We start from the raw sequence: 22878 nt of genomic DNA, 5'->3' as shown, positions 1-22878 counted from the left end.
CTATCAACCAGCAACCATCAACCCACCATCCATCCTCCATCAACCATCCACCCACCATCCATCCCCCATCAACCATCCACCCACCAACCATCAACCCACCATCCATCCTCCATCCACTATTCATCCTCTATCAACCAGCAACCATCCACCCACCATCCACCACCATCCATCCATCAAGCATCCACCGACCATCCATCATCCAACCCACCATTCATCCACCATCCCTCCCACCATCCAGCCACTATCCACAAGGACACACACACACACACACACACACACACACACACACACACACCCAGGGTCACACTGCGGTCAATAAATTGTTAATCTTTTACAGGCAAAAAGTGAAAACTCCTAAAGCCTAACCCGTTGAATTCAATAAAGAACCCTGTGAAGGATTTGCCTCAGTGGAGGACCAAGGGTTTGGCCTTCGGACTTTGAAACATGCTGATGGTGGAACAAATAAACAAATGGATGGATGGATACATGCTCTCTTTTGCTGAACTACTTGGATAACCAGTGCAAATTCTACTACTGGCTACAGAGCTAAATGAGGGAAGGAGGGGAGCGACCTACTAATCCTCTCACCACAACAGCAACACACTAATATAAGAGGAGTTTTATCTCTGTTGGGCAACGGGGTAGGCATTAGTGTTGGCTGGTATCAGTGTAAGAATCACATATTGGTCAGTGTCGTCCACCACTGATAAGATGGATATGATGCAGTTGGATTGATTACATATTTATTGCTGAATTGGTCAAAACTTCACTGGCTACCTATGGGAAGACTTTAACCTGAAATTATTCAGATGTGTCATTGAAGTCCACACAAGTTTGCATGAAATTGTTTTATTATTCTTATCGTCCTGGGCTGTAATGGAGAGTTTTAGTGTTGCATGGTCTAAATGCTTCAGAGCCTTTTCCACGCTTTGGCATGACAATGATTACATTTAAAGATATTTAACTTTGGCACAAAATATCAGCTATCGGCAGCTTCAATCCAAAAATACTAGTATCGGCCTTCAAAAATCCATATCGGTCCAACCCTAGTGGGCACGGCAGGCACGGCGCCTGGAGCATGGCAAGTTGGCGCTACGCTGCAACCGCTCTGGCTTGCATGGGTTTCTCAAGACTCTCTTAACTCCCTCAACCACATCCACAATTCATCCGACAGAGGAAAGAAGGAGGGACAGGGGGAGGGAGATAAGGCAGGGAGAGAGGGGGAGAGAGAGAGAGAGGGGACAGTGAGAAAGAGAGAGAAAACAAGAGAGTGAGAGAGGGGAAAAAGGTGCTCACAGTTCATTTGATGTACAGCGGGCTGAAACCGAGGGTTGTGTTTTTCTACGCACTCCATGGGCAGACCACCTGTGAGCGCTCAGATATTAATAGATATGAAAAAAGGTGTGTGCGGCTAACCTAGCTGAGAGGCTGCCATTAGTTTGATATTAATATGTTGGAACGCCGGCTCTTTTAAGAGGGCGAAACTCGCTTCGCTTTAAAGTCGCGCCGACACACTTACAAGGGGCAGGGGCCGTGGCGGTCAAGTTCACAAAGCGTGACTGTTCTCAAGGCAGAGCTCCGGGCTCGTTCTTTCATCACTTAAAGTGGAAAACACACTAACTTAAATCCCTTTTTATGGAAAATTTACATATTTGCACTCTTCCTTGCTGGAATTGTTTTAGATCGGAGAGAGTGGAGGGCGGAAAGCCATCCAGTGGGTACTACACACTACACTTGTTAGGGTAATAAGCTGGACAAGGGGATGAAGACAACAATAAGGAACCCTCCCTTCTTACTTCACCTAGTCTACCAAAAGCCAGAACCTAAATCCATCACTACACCAAATTCTCAGTGCATCCTAATACCTTTACTCCATTGTCTTTCTGTGGCTTTTCAACATGGGATAAACATGTTCTCACAGCAGCTTAGAGGGAGCTTTAACACCAGGCCTCTTTTGATGCCATGTTTAAAAAAGCTCCACAACAAATTGCTCCTGTCCACAATCTCCTGATAAAGAATTCGGGACTGTGATCAGCATTTAATCCCCCTTTCTGAGCAAACGGGCAGACAGTGGGGCTTCGGAGGTAATCTCCTTGCATTTACATGGTCTCTTTTTTATTTCTGAGAGTGTTCTGTTAACTAATGAATCCCTTTAAACATTCACAGCCGCTGGTCACAGATAAGATTTCACAGTGCTCTGATGGTGCCGCTGATTTGACAAAAAAAAAGTGCAGGGGAGGTGTGTGTGTTAGGGGTAGGGGTGTGAGCGAGAAGAGTGTGTCTGCTCTCCTACACACCAAGTTATTGCTGAATTCCAGGGAACATGAAGCTGAGCGACTCACCTCTTCCCTACCAAGCCACCCACCTACACACACACACACACCATAAAAAGCTGCACATGGCCTGTGTGTTGCCGCACTGTGTGGGCTGTGGATGACTCTACACGGCTGAGGTGTCTGGTGTGTCAGTGAGGCAGGAGTCAGAAATGGGAGTCGGGCATGGGGAACTGGATGAGGACCGGGATGGTCTGGTGTGAGCCAAGCTTTCCAGAGGCCTTGAGTCATGGTCACTGGCTGATTCAAACACTCTTCTGAAGCTCAAGCCGTCTAACCACTTATCACTGGGAAAAAAAAGAAGCTTTTTTCCAGGACAATAATTACCTATCTTTTTTCCTTAAGCCTCAGCTGCATGGGGTTCGACCGATATCGGTTTTGCCGATAGCTGACATTTTGTATCAATAAATATCTTTAAAATGTGACCATTTTTATGACCAAAAAAAAACAAAAAAAAACAAAAAAGAATATCAAGCATTCATTGTTTCCCACAGGATTGTATCCTTGTCAGGGAGGAAAAGCCTCTGAAAATGCATTTAGACCAGTGGTTCTCAACGTGGGGTCCAGGGACCAACAGGGGTCCTTGAGGGGGTTCCAGGGGGTCTCCAGCAAACTGATGAATTGTTAAACTTCACCATTATTTAATTTACAAGAAGTTAACACAATTAGAGAATGTGGAAGAATTACTATTTTGATCGTAGTTTCACTGTTATCTCTCTACCTACAATACAGATAGTCATGGAATTCTGGACAAAATCATATCTGACAATAAAAATATTCTCAAATTTGGGTCTGAGAGACAAAATCACATCAAATGGGGGTTCGTGGCTCTAATGTGGACTAAATTAGGGGTCCTTGATATGAAAAAGGTTGAGAATCACTGATTTAGACCATCATGCGACCTAAAACTGAAACCCAGGATAGTAAGAAGACAACAGTGACAACAACAACAAAGAAGAAGAAGAAAACAGACATATTCATGCATACTGTATGTGTGTGAAATCCAAACAAAATGTAATCTAACAACCTGCATCACCAATACTCAGCCCAAAATCAGCCCCGTATATCGGCAAACTAATGTATCGGTCTAATCCTACTAGCAATGGAATATAACTGAGACAGTGCAATGTTTCTTAATCTCTTGTTGTCAGACTTCTTCTACCATTCACTCTTTGTATTGCTTTGTGTATCAGTCTCTTACAGCTCTAACCCCTTCCTCCTCTCATCAAGCCCTGTCTATTCCTTCCTCTCTCCTCTCCCCATCCCTCTCTCTCCTACATCCCCATGTCATCCTGCTGTCTTCCCGCTCCCCACATCCCCTGAACCTTCCACTCTGATCCCAGTGTGGTTTTACAGGCCCGGAGCGGGAGGCCCTACCCTTTCTCTCCTTCTCTCAACATCCCAGGAGGCTAGCACGGCCGGGCCAGCTCGCCACCTAGCATGGAAACGCTGTAAAAATAGCCGAGTGACCAGCGCCAGCTTTGACAGCATCTTGGACAAACAGTGGACGAGCGTGGCCGGACGGAGGCTCTGTGTGCTCTGCAAACACACCAGGAGGTTTTACTGTAGGTTGAGCATTCACACTGAGGCGGTCGGCAGTTAACTGCGATGTCCACTGCTAATTTTCTTATGAGAGGAACATTGGAAGACATAGATGGGTAAATAATTTCAATTAAATGGTTTCATGCAAACTCTGAAGGATAGTTAGTCATAACACTTAAACTATTGCTCTACTTAAAGGGAGAGTCAGAACTGCTGTGAAAGATGATACCTGTAAAACACGCACAGGATCAGAATGTTAATAATAATTACTAATAATAACTAATGGCCATACAACCACGTCAGGTGCCTTATACATGGGAGCCACAGTGCACATGATATCTCCAGCAAGTCATGGTAGATAGATAATTTATAGACAACCATTGGCTGCACACATCACAAGGTAAGTAATTATTCAACAAATGTGTTTTTATCGCTGTTTACTGCATCACTTCTTTATTAACTGATTCTGCCTCAAGCAAGCATAAAAACATTTTTGCAATGTAGAAGAAACGGCATCATTTCCATTCAGCTTTTCTAATTTGAAAAATCTTAATTTTAATAAATACATAGATGGAAACCCAGCAAGTAAAAATAACTTTAGGGGAAGGGAATTACATGGATTATGCTTGTTGGTGGACTGGGGAAATATAGATCATCATCTTCGGCTAATGCCATCACAAATTCGAGTTGATGGAAAGGCCTTCTGCCAAGTTTGACATGGGGGATTTGCATCGCTATCACACTGCATGTCAAGAAGCACAAACACATCAGATCACAATGACAAATTAATATAAACAGTCACACAAACTAAGACTATCATATGTATGACAGTATATTTAATATTAATAATAGTGTCTTGTCCTCCAATCAAAATAGTGAAAAAACCAAACAAAAACACAGAGGGCCCTGCAGAGTAGCTGTTGTAAATCACATCACAGCACAGCTGTGAGTGCTAATTACTATCTTGGTGTGAAGACACAACTCAATCCATGCTAGATGTGTGGCTATGGGACGAGTGTAGCTGGTTGTGTGCGGGAATTTCCCTCGTGTTCAACATGTGTGTGTGGGTTCGGGGTTTTCGGCGACGGCCTGGTTTCTTTCACACATCAGTGAGATGGAAGGACAGAGTTATTACACCATGAAGAGCTGCCTTCATGGCACAGCTGCCTAGATGGTCAGGCTCAATGGGCCAGGCTATTCATTAGGCTGGCCTGTTACTAAACAAGGGATATGGTTTATGGGACAGTGCCGTTTGGTGAGAGATACAGTCTGGGTTTATCTGCCATTGCTGCCGGCTTTGATGGTATTCCAAATTCTACATTAAGACCCTCCATTTTAAAAAGGTTTCACAAAAATTCAAGTTCTGATTTTGTGATATTCTACTGTGTTTTGGGAGGTTCAATGAGGTTAACTATATTGGAACAAGGTTCCTCACAGCACCAAGATCAGAAACATCCTAGCGCTGGTAGGCCACAATCTCAGTAGGCAAAGTTTAACTACAATACATTTTACTGACCAATGGTAAAAGTGCAAGCCACAAGTTAGCTACCTAATTCAGTTTTCCTCCTTGCAGAGAAGAGTCTTATACATTCATGTTGTACATCAGTGCCTGACAATACCAAAGTATACAACGTTCTGTATGTGCGAGAGGAACTGTCCTATCCAAGGATTCTGTGAGTAAACAGCATTATATGAATCTGTACAGCAGCAAAATACATGATCCTTATCACTGACAGAGAAGAACTGTAGAGAAAGAGGTTTGAGAGAGCAAAGAGTGGAGGGTGGAGCCTTGCATGGTTGTTGGATCAATCACTCCATCTAGCGCCTGCTACAGTCAAAGAAATGAACACAAGTTGTTGGACAATCTCTGCCATCAAAACATGAGTGTATTTTGACCTTGGCATCGTACCTAATAATCAAGTCAAGGATCGTTAAGGACGAGTGAAGGGGACGAGACGTGAAAGAAAACAAGCACACACACATTGCAGCTGTTAAAGAGAGCGCTTTGCCACTGCATTTCAACTGCGTCCCTCTAATTACACCACTAGGAATAGATCCATAGATCCACCGAAACACCACAAAGCGCCAGCCGCCACACCAAGAACTGGCGGCTGCTGGTCCGTCCTCTGTAGAGCCTCCAACACACACAGGCCACTGGGGTTTCTTACATAACTCCACCCGGCCAAAGACTTCTGGGCTTTCCAGGCGCTGTCGAGTCATACCATTGTTTCCTGCTGGGTCTATCTTTCTTTTTCTTGGTTGCTGAGCTTGACCACTGTGGAGGGAGCCTCGGTGAAGCTACGAAGGCAGTTCAGCAGTAGCCACTTCCTCTAGCTCCTTGGAAACAGTTCATTTAGGGCCAGACTAGATCATCTGTCACTCAGGATTTGGGCTCTAATCAAAATCAAGAGGCCTTTCATTCTGGGACACTCCAAAGCGGGCAGCTTAGAGACAACAATGTTGGGGAGTTTTTTTTGATCATGCAGCTTAATGTTGAAAGGAGTCCCACAATTACAGCACTGGAAGTGAGGAGTGCTAAGCTTGAATGAAGATTCATCCTAACCTCATTAGGCACCCTTAATGCTAGGAAGAAAGGGGGGAAATCATTGTGTTTTTGTGGCTACATTTTTGGTGGCATTTTGGGTCAGAATTCAAAGATGTATTAACCCTTTGGATTTGCCTCAGTGTAAATGAGGTGGACAGATTAAAGATGTGCTTGGCGTGTTGAAGTTGACGGTGCTCTGTGGAAAGGGTCACGGGGGGGGATTCCGTTTGCTTGCTGATTCAATATTTACCAATACACAGAATCTAAAGTAACTACCGTGTTTACTTACCTTGTGCCATTTTGAGAGAGCATCCATGTAGAAACCTAGCTGGGAGGCGTCAGTGGTCTAAGGCACGTACCATGTAAACGTGATGTCCTGGGTTTGAATATGGCCCAGGACCTTTGTTGCATGTCATCCCCCCCACGCCCACCCCCCTCTCCCAGTCTTCCTGTCTCTCTCCACTTTCATCTATCTAATAAAGGTAAAAATGCCAAAAATAAACCTAAAAAAAACCCTATCTACAGGTAAAACGTGTGTAAGAACAGGTATGTCATTGGTGTTAATAAAAGGGCACCTCGCATCACAGATGTTTTGTTGAAATAGAACAAAAACACCTCCAGAAGACTGTGGCTTGAAAATACCTGCTCAACAGTTCGGAAACTGAATTGTAGTCAATATGACATACAGCCAGGTCGAGTGTTCTGAAGCCAAATGGAAAATCCAGGAGATAATGAGGTAAATATTGGACTTTTGGACCCACAGTGCAATCGTTTGGCTTCAGAACACTTGGATTATGCTGCATGAGCTGTTTGGAGTAATTTCATGATAATTTTTTACCCTTTTTCCAAGTAAGCCCCGGCCACTTCTGTTGTTTTGAAGAAGGTTGACACAAAGGTACGCCAGCTAACTCTCTGTATGTTATATTCACATACAAACTTCACTGGTGTTTCAACTGACATGAGGTTGAGAAGATAATGACAACATTTTTGGGTGAACTATTCCATGCTACCATAGCTATGCCAACGATACATAACTCCTGTCTTAGATATGAGATAAAGTTTCATACTTTCGACCCCAACTACAAGTTTCCTTTCTTTTCAAACAGAGCTTTTGGCTGCTTCAGAAGTTGCCTTTCTAGACTGCTGTAATCCCTGACCCTGAATCCCTAACTCCCTGAGTAAACTATTTGTGGATGAGGCTACCAACCCATGGCACCTAACTTCCAAAGGGCTTTTCAGCCTTTTTTTTTCAGCCTTGGCTGCTAGTTCAGTGTGTTTAGGCTTCTTCTTTTCAAATACCTCATCTACCACATCCTCTTGTGGCATCGTGAGCTCTACTGAACTAGTTTACCTAACAGTCTACTGAGTACAATACCAGGTCAAGTCTTAGGTTGGTGCTGACTAACTCTGGAAGGCCCCTAAGTCGCTGGCCCATGTCTGCTTGCATTTCACAATCACTCGCTTCCCCTAATCAAATGATTCTTGACTAGGTCACCAGGTTATGCTGCCAAGTATATCGTCCTTGTTCAAGACTTAGTTTACATTCTAGCATTGTTGTTTCTGAACACAGAGGACTTGTGGGGTCTTCATCTAGCCACTGGTTGACATTTTGGTGTGGTGGCAGCAATAATGAAATTAATTTAATCCCCATATTCCAAAATTCTTTCCAAAAAGCATCTTCCTCTCTACACTTTCCCTGCCACATTTCCCTACCCACAAGCCACTTTGATACCCCAATGCCTCTATTGCCATAATGGATGCTACATTGTGTACCCTGCCATGATACCAAATTCTAGGTGCTGCAATCACATGGTAAATTCAAATGTTACTAAGCATATTTTTATGTCATGGAAATATGTTTAAACTAGATTTTTGATGATATTTGTACTTACTATTAAAATATCCACAGAAGGTTGTGCAGTACTGAACCATTTTCCAGGTCTTGAAATACAACATTGAGATTAATTTATTTCTGTTTACTCTTAATTTATGCTGCCAGGGTCCTACACACTTGGTTATGCTGGCAAATGTATCATCCATGACTAAGGGAGGGCTTCCATATTGTAAACTGTTGCATGTTTATGTTATGTTTTCATCATAGGGTGTTTAGACATTTAATTTTTTTTTGCTCTCTCTGTGTCTGAGAAATGTAGAACATTCAACATCAATCCTTACACACTCCCAAAAACTGTTCATCATATATCTCTGAAGAACAACTTTGCATAAGGTAGAAATCCAAACCCAGTAAGTGGAACCTCCTGGACAGATAGGTCACCATGTGTAGGTGGACGTCCACTACATACAGTGGTGGTTTTGTGTCTGAGACTTAGGTCGTAAAGATGAAAGGTGGATATGGTTGACCGTCGCCGTGCGGTTGACCAGAGTGCTGGAAGCCAAACTCACTCTCAAACACACACACCTTCCTCCAAGGGAATTCTCTCACTCTCTCTCAATAAATGTCCAATAAGTAACCCCTGGAAGGTTGGGGTGAAACAACGGCGCCCTCTAGAGCTGCAGTTAGTCTGCTGGGTGTGAAAATAGGGATTGTAGTACTGAATGATCTCAATGATAAATATGCCAGATTTTCAGATAATTATATCACTACGTTTAATTGTTAAAGGAGCATTCCTTGCATTGTCATATATATCATACACTAGTACCTACTATAAGGCCTACTGTTCAAACCCAAACTATGTAACTTTAACTAAGTACATTTTCAGTGGGTTAAGTAGATTTTCACACCAGTAATTATATTTCCATGTAAGTAAAATTTCAGCAATGTAACATTAGTTCTAGTTGAGTAGGATATGTTGCCACTCTTTCCATTGTATGGACTTTTATGTGTGCTGTGTTTTCTGTGCTTTTTTAAAGGGGGGGTCTAGACAGCCATGTATCTGGTCTGTCTATAGTCCTGTTCCCACTCAGACAGAGGTGCAGAGTTTAGTCATAAGTCCAGGTATGTGAAGGATTCCTGGGACAGGGAGGTCACGGGGTGAGAGCCATCTCTCAGCAGCTCCTTTATTAACTGCGTGCGCACACGCACACGCACACCATAAAATATATGAACACACACATCTACTACCAGACAGAGGCACAGACGCCATAGAAATAAAAGGGGAGATACTCAAGCTAACATATCCTAGCGTACGCGCAGATAGAGGAGTTACCCTGTTCACACTCACAAAGCATCCACTGTCCATTTATTTCCGGAGTGAAAAGTTCAGAAACGGCAAAAAAAGTGGGAAAGGAGATGCCAGAGTGAAATAACATGGTGAGGAGTGAGTTTAGGATTTGTCCGTGGTGGCTCATTCACGCACGCGCGCACACACTCGTGCACATAAGCATGAGGTGGAGAAAGGGGATGGTTTGCAGTGTTGTTTTGTTTTTTTCTGGCTGTCTGTGGGACTTTGTTGTGACTCGAGCGACAGCGTGTCTAATGAATGATGGGCCTCGACCCCTCGGTGCGAGACACTTGAGTGGAGATGAGTGGAAGCAGAAAACCTCCAAACCCAAGACTGTTCCTGGGTGTTAGACGTATGGGGTGTGTCCCACAGACACAAGAGAATGAGAGAGAAAGAGTGATACAGAAAGAAAAGAAAGAGATATATGGGAATTGAGAGTTGCAGCAGTGCCAGAGGGTTTGCGTTCACCTGCAGCAGAAACACAGCGGCGGGGTCAACGCATTCAGCCGTAACAAGGTGACAACTATTCGCTCTTATATCGACACGCACGCTAGCACACGCTCACTTGTCCTCCAGGTCAGAGGGCTGGTCCACCCTGGCCTAGGGGACAAGGCAGCCACATGAAAGCCGAACACACCCTGACACACACTCGAATGGAGCAGGTCGCCCACGCCTCAGTTTGATCTGTCCCCCGTTGCTGCGCCTAGGTCGGCCGAACTCACACGTAAATTCCCCTATGCAATGTTCTGGTTGTTGTTTGCTACCTCAAAAATAAACACATCTCTCTCTCTCTCTCTGTGTGTGTGTGTGTGTGTGTGGGTGTGTGTGTGTGTGTGTGTGTGTGTGTGTGTGTGTCTGTCTTACCACTGGGGTTGAATTGCATGCAGGATATGGGTTTGTCATGAGCTGGGAAGTGAGCCACAACTCCCTCTCCGTCCGAGTCCTCACTCACCAAGACCTGGAGTAAAACACACACACACACACACACACGCACGCACACACGCGCACACACACACACACACACACACACACACACACACACACACACACACACACACACACACACAGAGAGTCTTAGTCATTTCACAACAATGAGAACATTAAACACAGAACGGGACTTTCCGCCGCTCAAGGATTTCTCCTCACATTTTGTTTCTGACTTGAGCGTCGCCCCGTGATATCATGACCACCGAGCTGTTTTCTTTGCCCCGACCCCGCTGTGCAATAGCTGGAAGAATCCCGTTCTGAATGTGCCATTGCCCTCTTGTGGATAGAAAATAATTAGGATATTACCTGACATGCAGGAAACCAGGGCGGAATCGCCAATATAAACTCGATTCCAACTTTCTCTCTTTTCTCTGAAGAAAAGAGACTCTGAATCATCCAAAGCCGAGCTATATTTCATTAGCGTGACTCACTGACCTGGGAACATGTTGCTCTTCAGTGAGGGGGCTGTTGTGAAACCAGCGTGGATGGGGTCAGATCCAACAGCAGAAACAAGAATATGGACTAATTTACACTGGCACTAATGTGGTTTTTCACATGTGGCTTTGACAAGAGCTCTAGCCCAAGACGGAGCGTTTTTCTGTAAACATGCAGAACCTGGCATCCAATCTAGCGCTGGCTTGCTACTTATGAAACTAGCCTAACAGAGATTAATAGTCGCTTTACACAACCAGAGGCTGTTCCCAGATCAGTGTGCGAAGTCTGTTGGCAAGTATGGGACAAATTTGACAAAAGGAGTTGAGACCAGTGGCTGGCAGTAAACTCCTCTAGTCCTGAACAGAGATTAGCAATAAGCCCAGACATGAGGCCACTTTGTGTGTGTGTGCGTGTGTGTGTGTGTGTGTGTGGGGGTGTGTGTGTGTGTGTGTGTGTGTGTGTGTGTGTGTGAACGTACACACAGTGATAAATTTGGCCCCAGTGTTGCATTAAGGACGTCGGGGGGGCTGGCTGAGCATTTTTAATAGGAGCTAGTCCAAACACAAAACAGCCTCCAAAAACTAAGGGCTTCATCTCAGACTGGGGGAGCGAGAGAATAAGCAGAAAAAAAAAAGAAAAAACGAAAAGGAAAAAAAAAAAAAACAGGAGAACAGAAAGAAAGAAAGAGGCTGGTGACATGAAGCAGATCCCTTTTATTACGGTGCAGGCAGACAATGTTGTTCTGTGAGGGAATCCTGCTGGAGCCCTTTGAAACAAGAGTGTCCTTTGGAGAGCCAAGCTTATTACACAGGAGAGAGCGTGCGTGTGTGTGTGTGTGTGTGTGTGTGTGTGTGTGTGTGTGTGTGATGGTGCTGCTGTTCCAAATAAGGATATTCAAAGACTGGAAGGAATAGGAATATCGCGGATCGCCACTCTGACATAAGAATTTACCTTGCTTTCCCTCCCCGTCTCTCCCAATACCACCTGCTCCCCCCCCCCCACCCCGGCCCCCCATCTTCCCTCACTCTCTATCGCTTCCCCCCCCACCCTCCCTCTCCTCCTTTCACCCTCCATTTCTCCTTGTCTCCCTAGCTTCTCCCTCAATCCCTCTTTCCTCCCTCGCTCCCTCCCTCCCCCGGCCGAGTCAGTGTTTATGGCCAGTGTAGGGTTACAGTGTGTCGGCTGGTGACAGAGTGCAGGCCCCGCTTCTGAAGGCTTTAGGCCCCGGCTTATAGGACAACACGCTGGCTACGGGGGCGGCTGCCGTCGCGGTGCAAGAAGAGAGAAGGGAGTCTGTGCGTGAGTGTGTGAGGTGACTGCATCGCTGACAAACTGTACTATGTACGCTCACACGGCTCATTAAAAATGCGACGGCAACTCCAGCGTAATTAATCATGCTTTAGAGCGGGTGAGGAGGATTAAGGAGGGGGGAAAAAAAAGCTTTTAGCATCTTTTCATTTAAATGTAGACATGTTATGGGCAACTAGCATGGTTCAAATCATGACATTAGATCTAGGGTTAGACCCATATAGTGATGGGTATACCCATACATGCATACTTGGGTAGGTCTATATATACAGTGATGCGGTAGAGGATAATCTACCTAAACTCAGTTTACGCACCTTTTTATTTCTGGAATAGTTTTTTAGGACGACATAAATCTTATTTCTACTAAAATAGCTTTCAGTACAGTGTTTTAGTGTCCCATTAAATGCTTTTTTCAGAGGCTTTTCCCCCTTGACAAGAATAAAATTCCTGAGGAGACTGAAATTTTAAGCTATTGAATATCGGCTATTGGCAGTTTAAATCCCACAACAAAACCGGTATCGGCCTTTAAAAACCCATATCAGTAGAAACCTAATTATCACAACCACTCACTCACCTCGCAAATCCCTAATAACAAATGTCCAAGCTTAACGTGTGAAACTGTGCACAGATAACGCAAAGACCTCATTTGACATGCAGGGCACAAGCTCAGCTTTGAGCTTCATGTGAGGTTACGGCCGATGTACGCCGACAGCCGGCTGTTTACCCAGCGTCTCTCCTATGGGGCCTGCTAAAAACAGACGGGACTGCGGCTAAAAGCTTGGCTGTTAAAATATGCGGGCGATCTAAATCACACCTTTCAGCGAGCTGCGAGAAGCGAGGCAGTCGGGCCCCGACTGCGCCCGGGCTGGAAGAAGAAAAGCCAGCCTTGGAGATTTTTCTGTTTCCCACCGAGCCGCAGAGGCCGAAGTTGTGTTTACCTGGGTCAGGCTTGACAAGACCAAGGTGGGAAAAAGCCAAGAACAAATGGGTGCCAATTTAACCTTTGGTGTGTGTGCGAATGTGTGTGTGCATGTATATAAAGAGCCTTGTTGGAGGGAACTGTAAGCATTTAGAGGGCTAGCCAGTAAAGCTGACACTCTATTAAACAGGGATGGCCACCTGGTAACAGTTTCTGGTTAGCCACCATGCAGGGTCTAAAAAGAGAAAATTGAGTGTCCTCAGACCAGTTTTAATCGTGTGTGTGTGTGTGTGTGTGTGTGTGTGTGTGTGTGTGTGTGTGTGTGTGTGTGTGTGTGTGTGTGTGTGTGTGTGTGTGTGTGCGTGTGTGTGTGTTGTGGGGGGGGTCAAGTTAACAAGAACCTAATTTGTCTTTCTCTAGTGTCCTTGTAAAACTAAAGGGCAAGACTTGCCGCGCCACTGGAGGGAAGACACTGTAACTTAGCAATAAGATGACTCGCTGAAATCATTATAAAGACTATATATCGACTATAAAGAGCTATCTGATCTTGTAAGGAATCTATTACTATCTACATCCGTCCTAAAGATAATTTGTCAATCAAGTGAAGTCAAAACTCGTATTGCACATTTCATACTTACATCAAATTGAAAAAGCAAAACACATAGGAAAAACCTGCCATAAAAACACATATCACATGGAGAAAATAAACATATAGTGTACATATAGACTCAAATCACACGTTATTTGTATAGCACATTTCATACAAGGAAACTCAATGTGCTTTATATAAAAGTATAAAATATGGCTTATTTCCTCTATGTCAATGAACAGGAGTAACTTACCTTACTAGCCCAAACGGTTGACATTTCAATGTGATTATGGTTTCATGATTATGACACTTTTAGACTGAGCTGGGTTTATAGTCTGGTTGCACCCTGCATGTGAACGTTTTCAGCATTTTGATCTATCTGCCGTTCACCTAATTGTTAGAAACTGTATTTTCTGCTTTAAGCGTATTGCTGTTGTCGCGTGAAAACCCCGTAACTTCAGTTTTGGTCATTTATTGAAGTAAAAATTCAAACCTTCAACTGAAGTTAAACTTCATCTGAATTCAATTGATTGAGATCAGTTGATTGCATCGTCCTCTATGGGTTGAGAAAAATCATGAATCACAAAAAAATTATATACACTGTATAGTCTGTATCAATTCACTGCAAAAGTCACTCATGTACTGTATATAATACTGATACTGCGTGAAGTATTGTGACCCACCTGGATTCTCAGGATTCAGCAAAATCCCTGACTTGACCCATTTGGAATGCACCTCACACACACACACACACACACACTCAACTGACCTGTCCTTCACCAACATTGTGTGTGTCGATGATGGTGACCACGCCGGGGTTGTGGGGGCTGCGGCGGCTCGTGCTGTGCGGGGTGCCCTCCTCGTCCGGTGTGCCCGCCGGTAGGGTGCCCGCCAACTGGGTGACGACCTTACCCACCATGGTCAGGCCTGTCTTTAGTGTCTGGGGGGGCGAAGACAAAAAGACAGAGGAATTACCACCTATATATTACTCCAATATTTTCCCATCTAATGTGAATGCATGTGATATACAATGTAATTTACATCTTCCTAGTTTCAAGTATGTCGAGGCAATGAAGATGAGCAGGAGAGTGTGGCAGAGCGTGTGTGTGTGTGTGTGTGAGAGAGAGCATGTGTTCACTTTGTGCCTGCTGATAACTTGTAGTACTGATGATTTGTAGCACTGAAGCAGCAGGAGACACGCGTGTGTGTGTCTATGTGTTTGTGTGTGCGTGTGTGTGTGCGCGCGTGTATGTGTGTGTGAGAGAGGCTCCTCTGTGTCCTCTTAAGGCCCAGCCAGGGTGTCTGGCTCAAACACACCTCTGTGGCTCGATCGAGGGAAATGGATAGTGCTGCTTAAGTGGAGTCTATCTCACCTACTACACTGTCTTTGCCTAATGGAGTCCTTTGTGTGTGTGTGTGTGTGTGTGTGTGTGTGCGTGTGTGTGTGTTAGCGCCAAAGGGGCCCCGGAGAGCCTAATCAGGCATTCAGGCTAGGCGGCCCTGTCAATACAGCGTGGCGCCTCGCATTTGTTGGGTCTGTGGATCGCCCACTGTCTCTCTTTGCCACTTGGCCATGCACACTAACAGTGTCTGCTCCCCACGTGTGTGCGTGTGTGTGTGTCTATGTCTGTGTGCGTGTGTGTGTGTGTGTGTGTAAATTGCCAGAAGCGCCATCAATTATTAAGTGAGGCGTTTGGCTCCTAATTGATCAACACTAATGTGTTTTCTAATCACTGCAGTTGTGGAGTTCTTAGTGCTAGTCCAAACAGGGGCTATTGATCTGCTAGGAGGGGTGGGCTAGAGGCAGGTCATGTCTGGTGGCTGACAAACACACATATACACACAGACACACGTACACGTACACGCACACACACGGCTATAGCCTGATTAGACATGCCATCTGCCCCCGCCTAAACAAATTATTATAACATCACTTATGTGAAAGATCTATCTCGCTCATACGACCAGGAACCAGGAACAGGATTGATGCGATGCACAAATTTACTGTAAGAGAGCCAACTTTAAACAATGAGTCCAACTGCATGAGCTGTTGCACTTTCACAATTGTTTTTTTTTGTTTTTTTCCCCCTGCAAACACAAGCCATTACTCTTTAATGCCACCTCTCCCCCCTTTTTGTTTCCATGTCTCTGGACGTCAGCACTAAGAGCCAGCGTGTCGCGCCACAGGCCAGAGGGAGATACCTTGTCATCCATATTGAGATATATGGTCCTAAATGAGGAGAGGGCGGGCTGCAGACTGCCTGTCTGCATATCAGTACCCCCCCCTCCCGTTGTCCGCCCCTCACCACTAAGCTAACCCGTTAGCGACACGCCGCTCTTTTTGATGTATACCACCATTAGCCTTCTAATGGGGCTTCTCTCGCGCTAGCTGTTAGCGCTCGTTAAGTAAAGGGGAAGGGATAAGCTCGGTCTTTGTAAATCAATTAGCCCTTCCCCCTTCGGGACTGGATGGAGAAGCAGAGCAGGACCATATGAGGAGCTAGCCAGCTAGCATGGGTTGGCTAAATCAGAGCGGGAATAAATTTTGCTCAGTATCAAAGGGGGCTGTTGGCTGTTAGCGAGGTAGCTCAGCGCCACTCCCCTGCAGAGATGAGTGCAGCTGGGCCTTTGGAGAGAAAAGGATTACAGTGGAAAGGATCAGATAGGCAGGTTTGATGAAGTGTCTCATAAGCCCAGTCCCAGTCAGCAGATGAGGCCGGGTGGATCCAATGTCAGCACATTTACAGATGTAGGTAGGCGGAGGTGGAAACACTGTATTCTGTACTGTTGCATCTAAAACTGAGACTGGGGACACACTATGCGATTTTTAGATGGATTATAGCCATGATTTGGCCATAAGGACGGGATGAGATTTTCAAGATTGGAACCAGCCATTGCTAGTTTCAGTCGCACAGATGACCTTGTCGTGTGTTACAGTTCAGAACTTTAATCTTTTGTCTTTATGATCCAGTTACACCATTATCATTATTACATTTTTATTTTTTCGATTTGAATCTGGACAAGTCTTGACATCCTCCTGTAGTGTGAGCTGGTCAAAGACTCAAATTTAAACCATAAGAGTTGAATGCAAGAGGAAGTAACAAAATACATTAAGTGTAGGAAGAAAAATGCTCTACCTTCATGTTTGTTTTGCGTTTTGTAGTAACACACATTTGTGTTTTCACCAGATTGGGGGGATTGGGTGGTGTTAGAATTCGTCTAGTGTGTGTTCCCCAAATCCTACTGGTCATCAAGTCTGTGTTCCCTGAATCCAACTGGTCATCAAGTGTGTTCCCCAAATCCAACTGGTCGTCAAATCTGTGTTCCCCAAATCCAACTGGTCATCAAGTGTGTTCCCCAAATCCAACTGGTCGTCAAGTGTGTGTGTTCCCTGAATCCAACTGGTCGTCAAGTGTGTGTTCCCTGAATCCAACTGGTCGTCAAGTGTGTGTTCCCTGAATCCAACTGGTTGTTAAGTGTGTGTTCCCTGAATCCAACTGGTCGTCAAGTGTGTGTTCCCTGAATCCAACTGGTCGTCAAGTGTGTTCCCCAAATCCAACTGGTCATCAAGTGTGTGTTCCCTGAATACAACTGGTCATCAAGTGTGTGTTTCCCCAAATCCTACTGGTCATCAAGTGTGTGTTTCCCCAAATCCAACTGCTCATCAAGTGTGTGTTTCCCCAAATCCAACTGCTCATCAAGTGTGTGTTTCCCCAAATCCAACTGCTCATCAAGTGTGTGTTTCCCCAAATCCAACTGCTCATCAAGTGTGTGTTTCCCCAAATCCAACTGCTCATCAAGTGTGTGTTTCCCCAAATCCAACTGCTCATCAAGTATGTGTTCCTTGAATACAACTGGTCGTCAAATGTATGTTCCCCAAATCCAACTGGTGATCAAGTGTGTGCTTCCCCAAATCCAACCGGTGTGTTTGCTGCCACAAGACAAAAAAAATCTGCAATTGCCAGTCCTTAAGTGTGTGATGTCCAGTCTTTTCACTCTTTTCAGTGATGTGTGTTAGTAGCGTGTACCCAGCCTAAGAGACACACATGTATGTATGTATGTATGTATGTAGGACTGGTAAATGTGTGTGTTGCTACTCACTTTGGCAGCGTTGATCACTGTAGCTGTGTAAGACTGGGCATTGTCACCGCAAGCCCCTCCGCGAGACTGGTGACACCGGATCAACTGCAAAAACACAGGACGATTTACGAATAAAAAAAAGACATACAGTGTAACTCGATAGGAGCAGATGTACAAAAAAGCTTACAAACTAGTCACTAAATAGGAATTCAGACATCAAGTATACAACAAGCTCCTCTCCTCCCTCTTTGGAGAAAATTGGTTTTACTTTCAAGAATGGGTCCAAAGGGACATTATGCGACCAAAGAGCCAATCTCGATTTCATTTCACATACAATGTCAACTGAATGGCTCCATCCCAGTCCTACTGTTACTGCTCAAAAACTGGATTTTGCATTTCCTGGAAATCCTTAGGCAGTCACACAAACAGTGGCCCCATCTGTCAATTACTTGAGTGGGCCAGCCTAATCAGAAAACCCACCAAACACAATTATCCATTAAACGTATTGCAGAGTGCGCAATAGAACATTCTGGTTTTTGTAAATACTTAACAATCACATTAAATAGACATAGAAAACTCCTGTGCATCTGTTGATTTTCAAAATGTTATCATTTCTAGTGGACTCTTCTTGGAATGAGTTGTGCACCCAGACAGATTAGAGAGGCAAAAAATAGATAAATGCATTTTTTGGATTGTAAATATGTCGCTGTTCTGATAAAGCACTTCTGTAATGGATGGGCGGTGTGTGTGTGTGTGTATGTTTGTGTGTGTGTGTGTGTGTGTGTGTGTGTGTGTGTGTGTGTGTGTCCTACCTTATTCTCAGCATAGGCTAGCCAGCGGCTTCCCAGGGCTATTGGATTGAGGCTAGGGCCGGGGCAGGGATAGCAGCCTGAAAAGACACAATCTTATTCAGCAGGGCACATAATAATTACTGAAGAAATGACAAATTTGTACACATCATTTTGGTCAATAAAGCATGTCTTGGGTAAGCTCATGATCAAAAGTTTGCCAGAAAATAAATAAATAAATAAATAAATAACAGTGATTTTTTTTTATCCTAATGTCGTAGAGGGATTTGTATGAGCCTCATCCCCAGGGAGAGGGTCTACCTCTCTTAAACCATTAATGTGTCTGTGTGGAGTCTCTTGTTTGGGAAGATGAAGGGGAGCCTAATGAGGGTGACTTGATGTGTGTGTGTGTGTGTGTATATACACATTATGACCTAATGGAGCCTGTGGTACCCAATAAAGTGAGGTTGGCTCCTCTGCAGATTGACCAAAACACTGATCCCTGAGGGTCACATACACACTCACTTACACACACATACACACACACACACACACCGAAAGTCCTGTCAGCAGAAATAAAAATAGCAACCAATGAGCCAAAATGACAGACAAAACCATAAATTCATGAGCAGATAAACCGTCTTGGACATGATAAACCAGAACAAATTTTTCTCTGCCCACTCAAACAGATGTGGAAGCAAACAGGCGCGTACAGTAGACTGCATTCACTAACGCTACTAGCAACACCGAGCTCCGGCTACAGAGCATCCATCACGTCTACCGCAACACAGAACTCACTAAAAAACACGCAAACATGTGCTTGTAAACAGACGCGGAGACGTGATGGATATTGCCATAAATTGCCATAAATGCATGCAGATACAGCCGGCGACAGTCTGCTTGTTTCCAGTATGTGTAAACACGGGTAGATACACAAAGGCAACAAAATGTTGTCGGTCCAAGCATGAACACACCCGCTGTGTTTGAGAACGTAGGCACTAGCGCGCGCGCACACACACACACACACACACACACACACACACACACACACGCACACACAGTGAGGTAATGCGAGTGCATGGAGGTGTGGGGGAGAGGGCTGGCTGACAATAATTTAGTGCTCAGGGAGCAGATGAGATGGAGGCAGACAGTAATTTAGTGTGCTGTGTTGGGGAAGGGGCTAGGGGGGTTGAGGTAAGCCACAAGGCCTGCTGGTAACGCCAGAGAAGCCTTTTGTGCCTCTCCAAGGCCAAGGGAGCCCGCTCGGTGAGATAACATGTGTTTGACATCCTGGGTGGAGACCAAGGGGCAGAGCGGGGAGAGGGAGAGATGAGGCCAGATCGGTGGGATTAAAGGAGTATAAAGTAGGGTTCGACCGATATCGGTTTTTGAAGGCCGATATTTTTGGATTGAGCATAGCTGTTTTTTTGGGCTGATATTAAATGTTTCAATTTGACCCTTCTCATGCGGAAAAAAATCCAAGTATTAAGTGTTTCCGCCAGAATTTTAGTCTTAGCAGGGTGGAAAAGCCTCTGAAACAGCATTTAGCATCATGGGACACTAAAACTCTCCACTGAATTTTTATTGAAAAGCCAATATCAGCCCAATCGATATATCCGTCTAACACTATTTCTCTCTGTGGTTTTAAAATGCTGTATTTCACCACTATGTTTTTTTTAAATCACTTCTATGATTTATCATAGTGCAAATAAAATTAAACCAAACTATAAAACAATATTCCTTCAATGACTGTAAAAGCTTGAAGGCGGCTGAACACTATGCTTTCAAGTTTCTAGTTTTATCCATACAAAATGCTTGTTCTGAGCATTTTTGTGTAATTAATCATTGATGAGAAGTCATTTTGTATTTGTAAACAGGAAAAATGAATTGGGATTTTCTCAGGAATGACTAACCAACTGGGATTGACATTTCTTCTCCGCTGTTCCGAAAACACACCTAACCGTGACCTTGATACCACCATGACTTCTGTGACTTGTTCCACAAAGAAAGACAATCTGGTAGTGGTGAGAGTGACTGAAGCCCAGCTCACAGCGCACATCACATGAACGCAAAAGCAAGAAGAACATAAACACGGAGGCGAGGCGGCGAGCCCAGAGTGCTCATAAAAACATGACATGTCCACCGTCACGTCCCCGGAGAAGAAGCCGGTGCACAATAGGAGTACGGCTCATCCAAAACCAGGCTGCACACATCACAGGGCCCTTTGTTTACTCCTCTTACCGCCCAAACAGACCAAACAACTTTATGAAGAGGAGGCCCCTGCATTCAGAAACGATTAATAACTATTGAGCATGTTTGGTTTCCTGTGGCCCAGACACTGATAGGGAAGGCAGGCAGACAAAGAGGAGACACATTAAAGCCGGCCAGTAATGGCAGTTTACTCCAGCCAATGACTTAAGTGGACAGCAATGGCCTTGTAATACAGTCTGGCCTTTTTTTTCACAACCTTCTTGAAGAGACATGGCAGGTACAGCCAGGAAGATGCAAGCAGATTTGCAGAGTTGTGTTGTAAACAGTTTTTTTTTTGGTGTTGAGCTTCAAATGGAGGGCCTCACATAATGTTTTGATAAAAGCAGTTTAGTCACAATGCAAAGCTTGAGAGAACTACAGTATGGCAAGCCTTGGTGGTTGGTTGTATTATAACCAATGTTCTGTTTTGTGTTTGTTTGGGTTGTATGATGCCAGCGTGACAGAGTCACTGATCTTGTTTGGCAATGTTAGTGTTGATGGGTTGGGAAAAAAATGACGCGTTACGTGACTGGCGCTGTGTGTTTGTGCTATTGAGTACAGTACAGTGCATTGGCCCAGCGCAAACACTCTTCATAGAAATATGATTATGTTGGAAATACTTAAAGAACATTGCTTTCATAAATGACCTTGCTGGTCAACATGTCTCATCGAAATACAAGTGTAATGCCCCTGAAAATTGAGTCATGGCTGAAAAATATGCTCCTCCACAAACAACAAAATGTAAAAAAGCAAATATATGCATTATCGTGCATCAACAAAATGTCACATATTGTCACATCAATTTGAGGTTTTCTTTTTAAACAAGGGTTTTAATGAACTAAGGTTTTCACCGAAAGTGTATAAATGGCTTTGAAGGTGTTTTAGGTTGGAGCTTTTAATGGTGATTTAATGAATTGTGAAACAATTGTTGGTGAATCCACAAGGCAAGAGGGCAACAATAGTGTGAAGTTTCCCAGGATTCCCAAAGGAATGTCTGCTTTAGAAGGGTAGAAGTAGACTTAAACACGGGGTTAAACAAAAAAACACCAATTCCTTATGTGCTTAAATTCAACTGGTCAAGTGTCTTACTTGTAACAAAGAACTTCTTGGTGAAGGTGCAGCTGTCAAACGCTGCAATCTTCTCTTGTAGGCTGACAACTAGAATCCTGCAAGAATGAGTTAATAAACATCCAATGACAGATTAGAAATAAGCTTGTGATGTACCATAAAAAATGTTCACACCATCACATATGAGGGCCCTAGAGTTGTTTTGTTTTTTTGTATGAGATCAGTTGGTACACAGGAGACATACTGTTTGTTGCAGTGTAGGTCATAGATGGGCGTCTTGAACTGAATTGATTTGACCATTTCCCCTGTCCGTAGAGAGTACAGGTCAGCACAACAGTACGGGGGGCTTGTCCTGAAAACACAAAAAAACAAACACATTATACTGAAATACGCACTCATTTTCTCTCTCTCACACACACACACACACACTAATAATCAGTAATCTATTGAGAAACAATAATTTTAACAGTGAACTAACTACGTAGAGCTCAAATGGCTGAGTAAGAGCTATGGTGTACATCGGCCACTTGAGGGCTTCTGATTGAAAAATCTCCACGTTCTCTGGCATCGTTTAGTACTCCTCCACTAGCTGCTTTCGCTAGCATCTGCAATTAAAGAGTAACTGAACCCCAAACCCAAATCTGTGGTGAAGCCTGACATCTAATGGTGAAAAGTAGGGTAATGCACTGGCATTCTGCTATTGGCTGGTCTTTGTGCCAGGTGATGTCACCACCTGTTGTACTCTATCGAAGGTGACATCGCCTGGCACAAAGACCAGCCAATAACAGATGGCCAGTGCAGTAGCCTACTTTTCACCATTAGGTGTCAGGCTTCACCACAGATATGGGTGGG

General features: G+C 44.4%; 1 protein-coding gene across 1 annotated transcript in view; it reads right to left on the bottom strand.

Moving 5' to 3' along the window:
• bcas3 (BCAS3 microtubule associated cell migration factor) overlaps positions 1-22878 on the bottom strand; it is a 292284-nt gene that overhangs the window by 236196 nt on the left and 33210 nt on the right. The window contains exons 8-13 of the mRNA XM_078284118.1: positions 22271-22378; positions 22048-22124; positions 18733-18809; positions 17942-18025; positions 14610-14780; positions 10467-10560 (exon numbers count right to left, since the gene is read on the bottom strand). Coding sequence (XP_078140244.1) covers positions 10467-10560; positions 14610-14780; positions 17942-18025; positions 18733-18809; positions 22048-22124; positions 22271-22378 — 611 coding nt within the window. The remainder of the gene's footprint in view (positions 1-10466; positions 10561-14609; positions 14781-17941; positions 18026-18732; positions 18810-22047; positions 22125-22270; positions 22379-22878) is intronic.

This window comes from Centroberyx gerrardi, chromosome 6 (assembly GCF_048128805.1).
Source record: "Centroberyx gerrardi isolate f3 chromosome 6, fCenGer3.hap1.cur.20231027, whole genome shotgun sequence".
Lineage (NCBI taxonomy): Eukaryota > Metazoa > Chordata > Actinopteri > Beryciformes > Berycidae > Centroberyx > Centroberyx gerrardi.
This window is presented reverse-complemented; position numbering and strand designations above follow the sequence as displayed.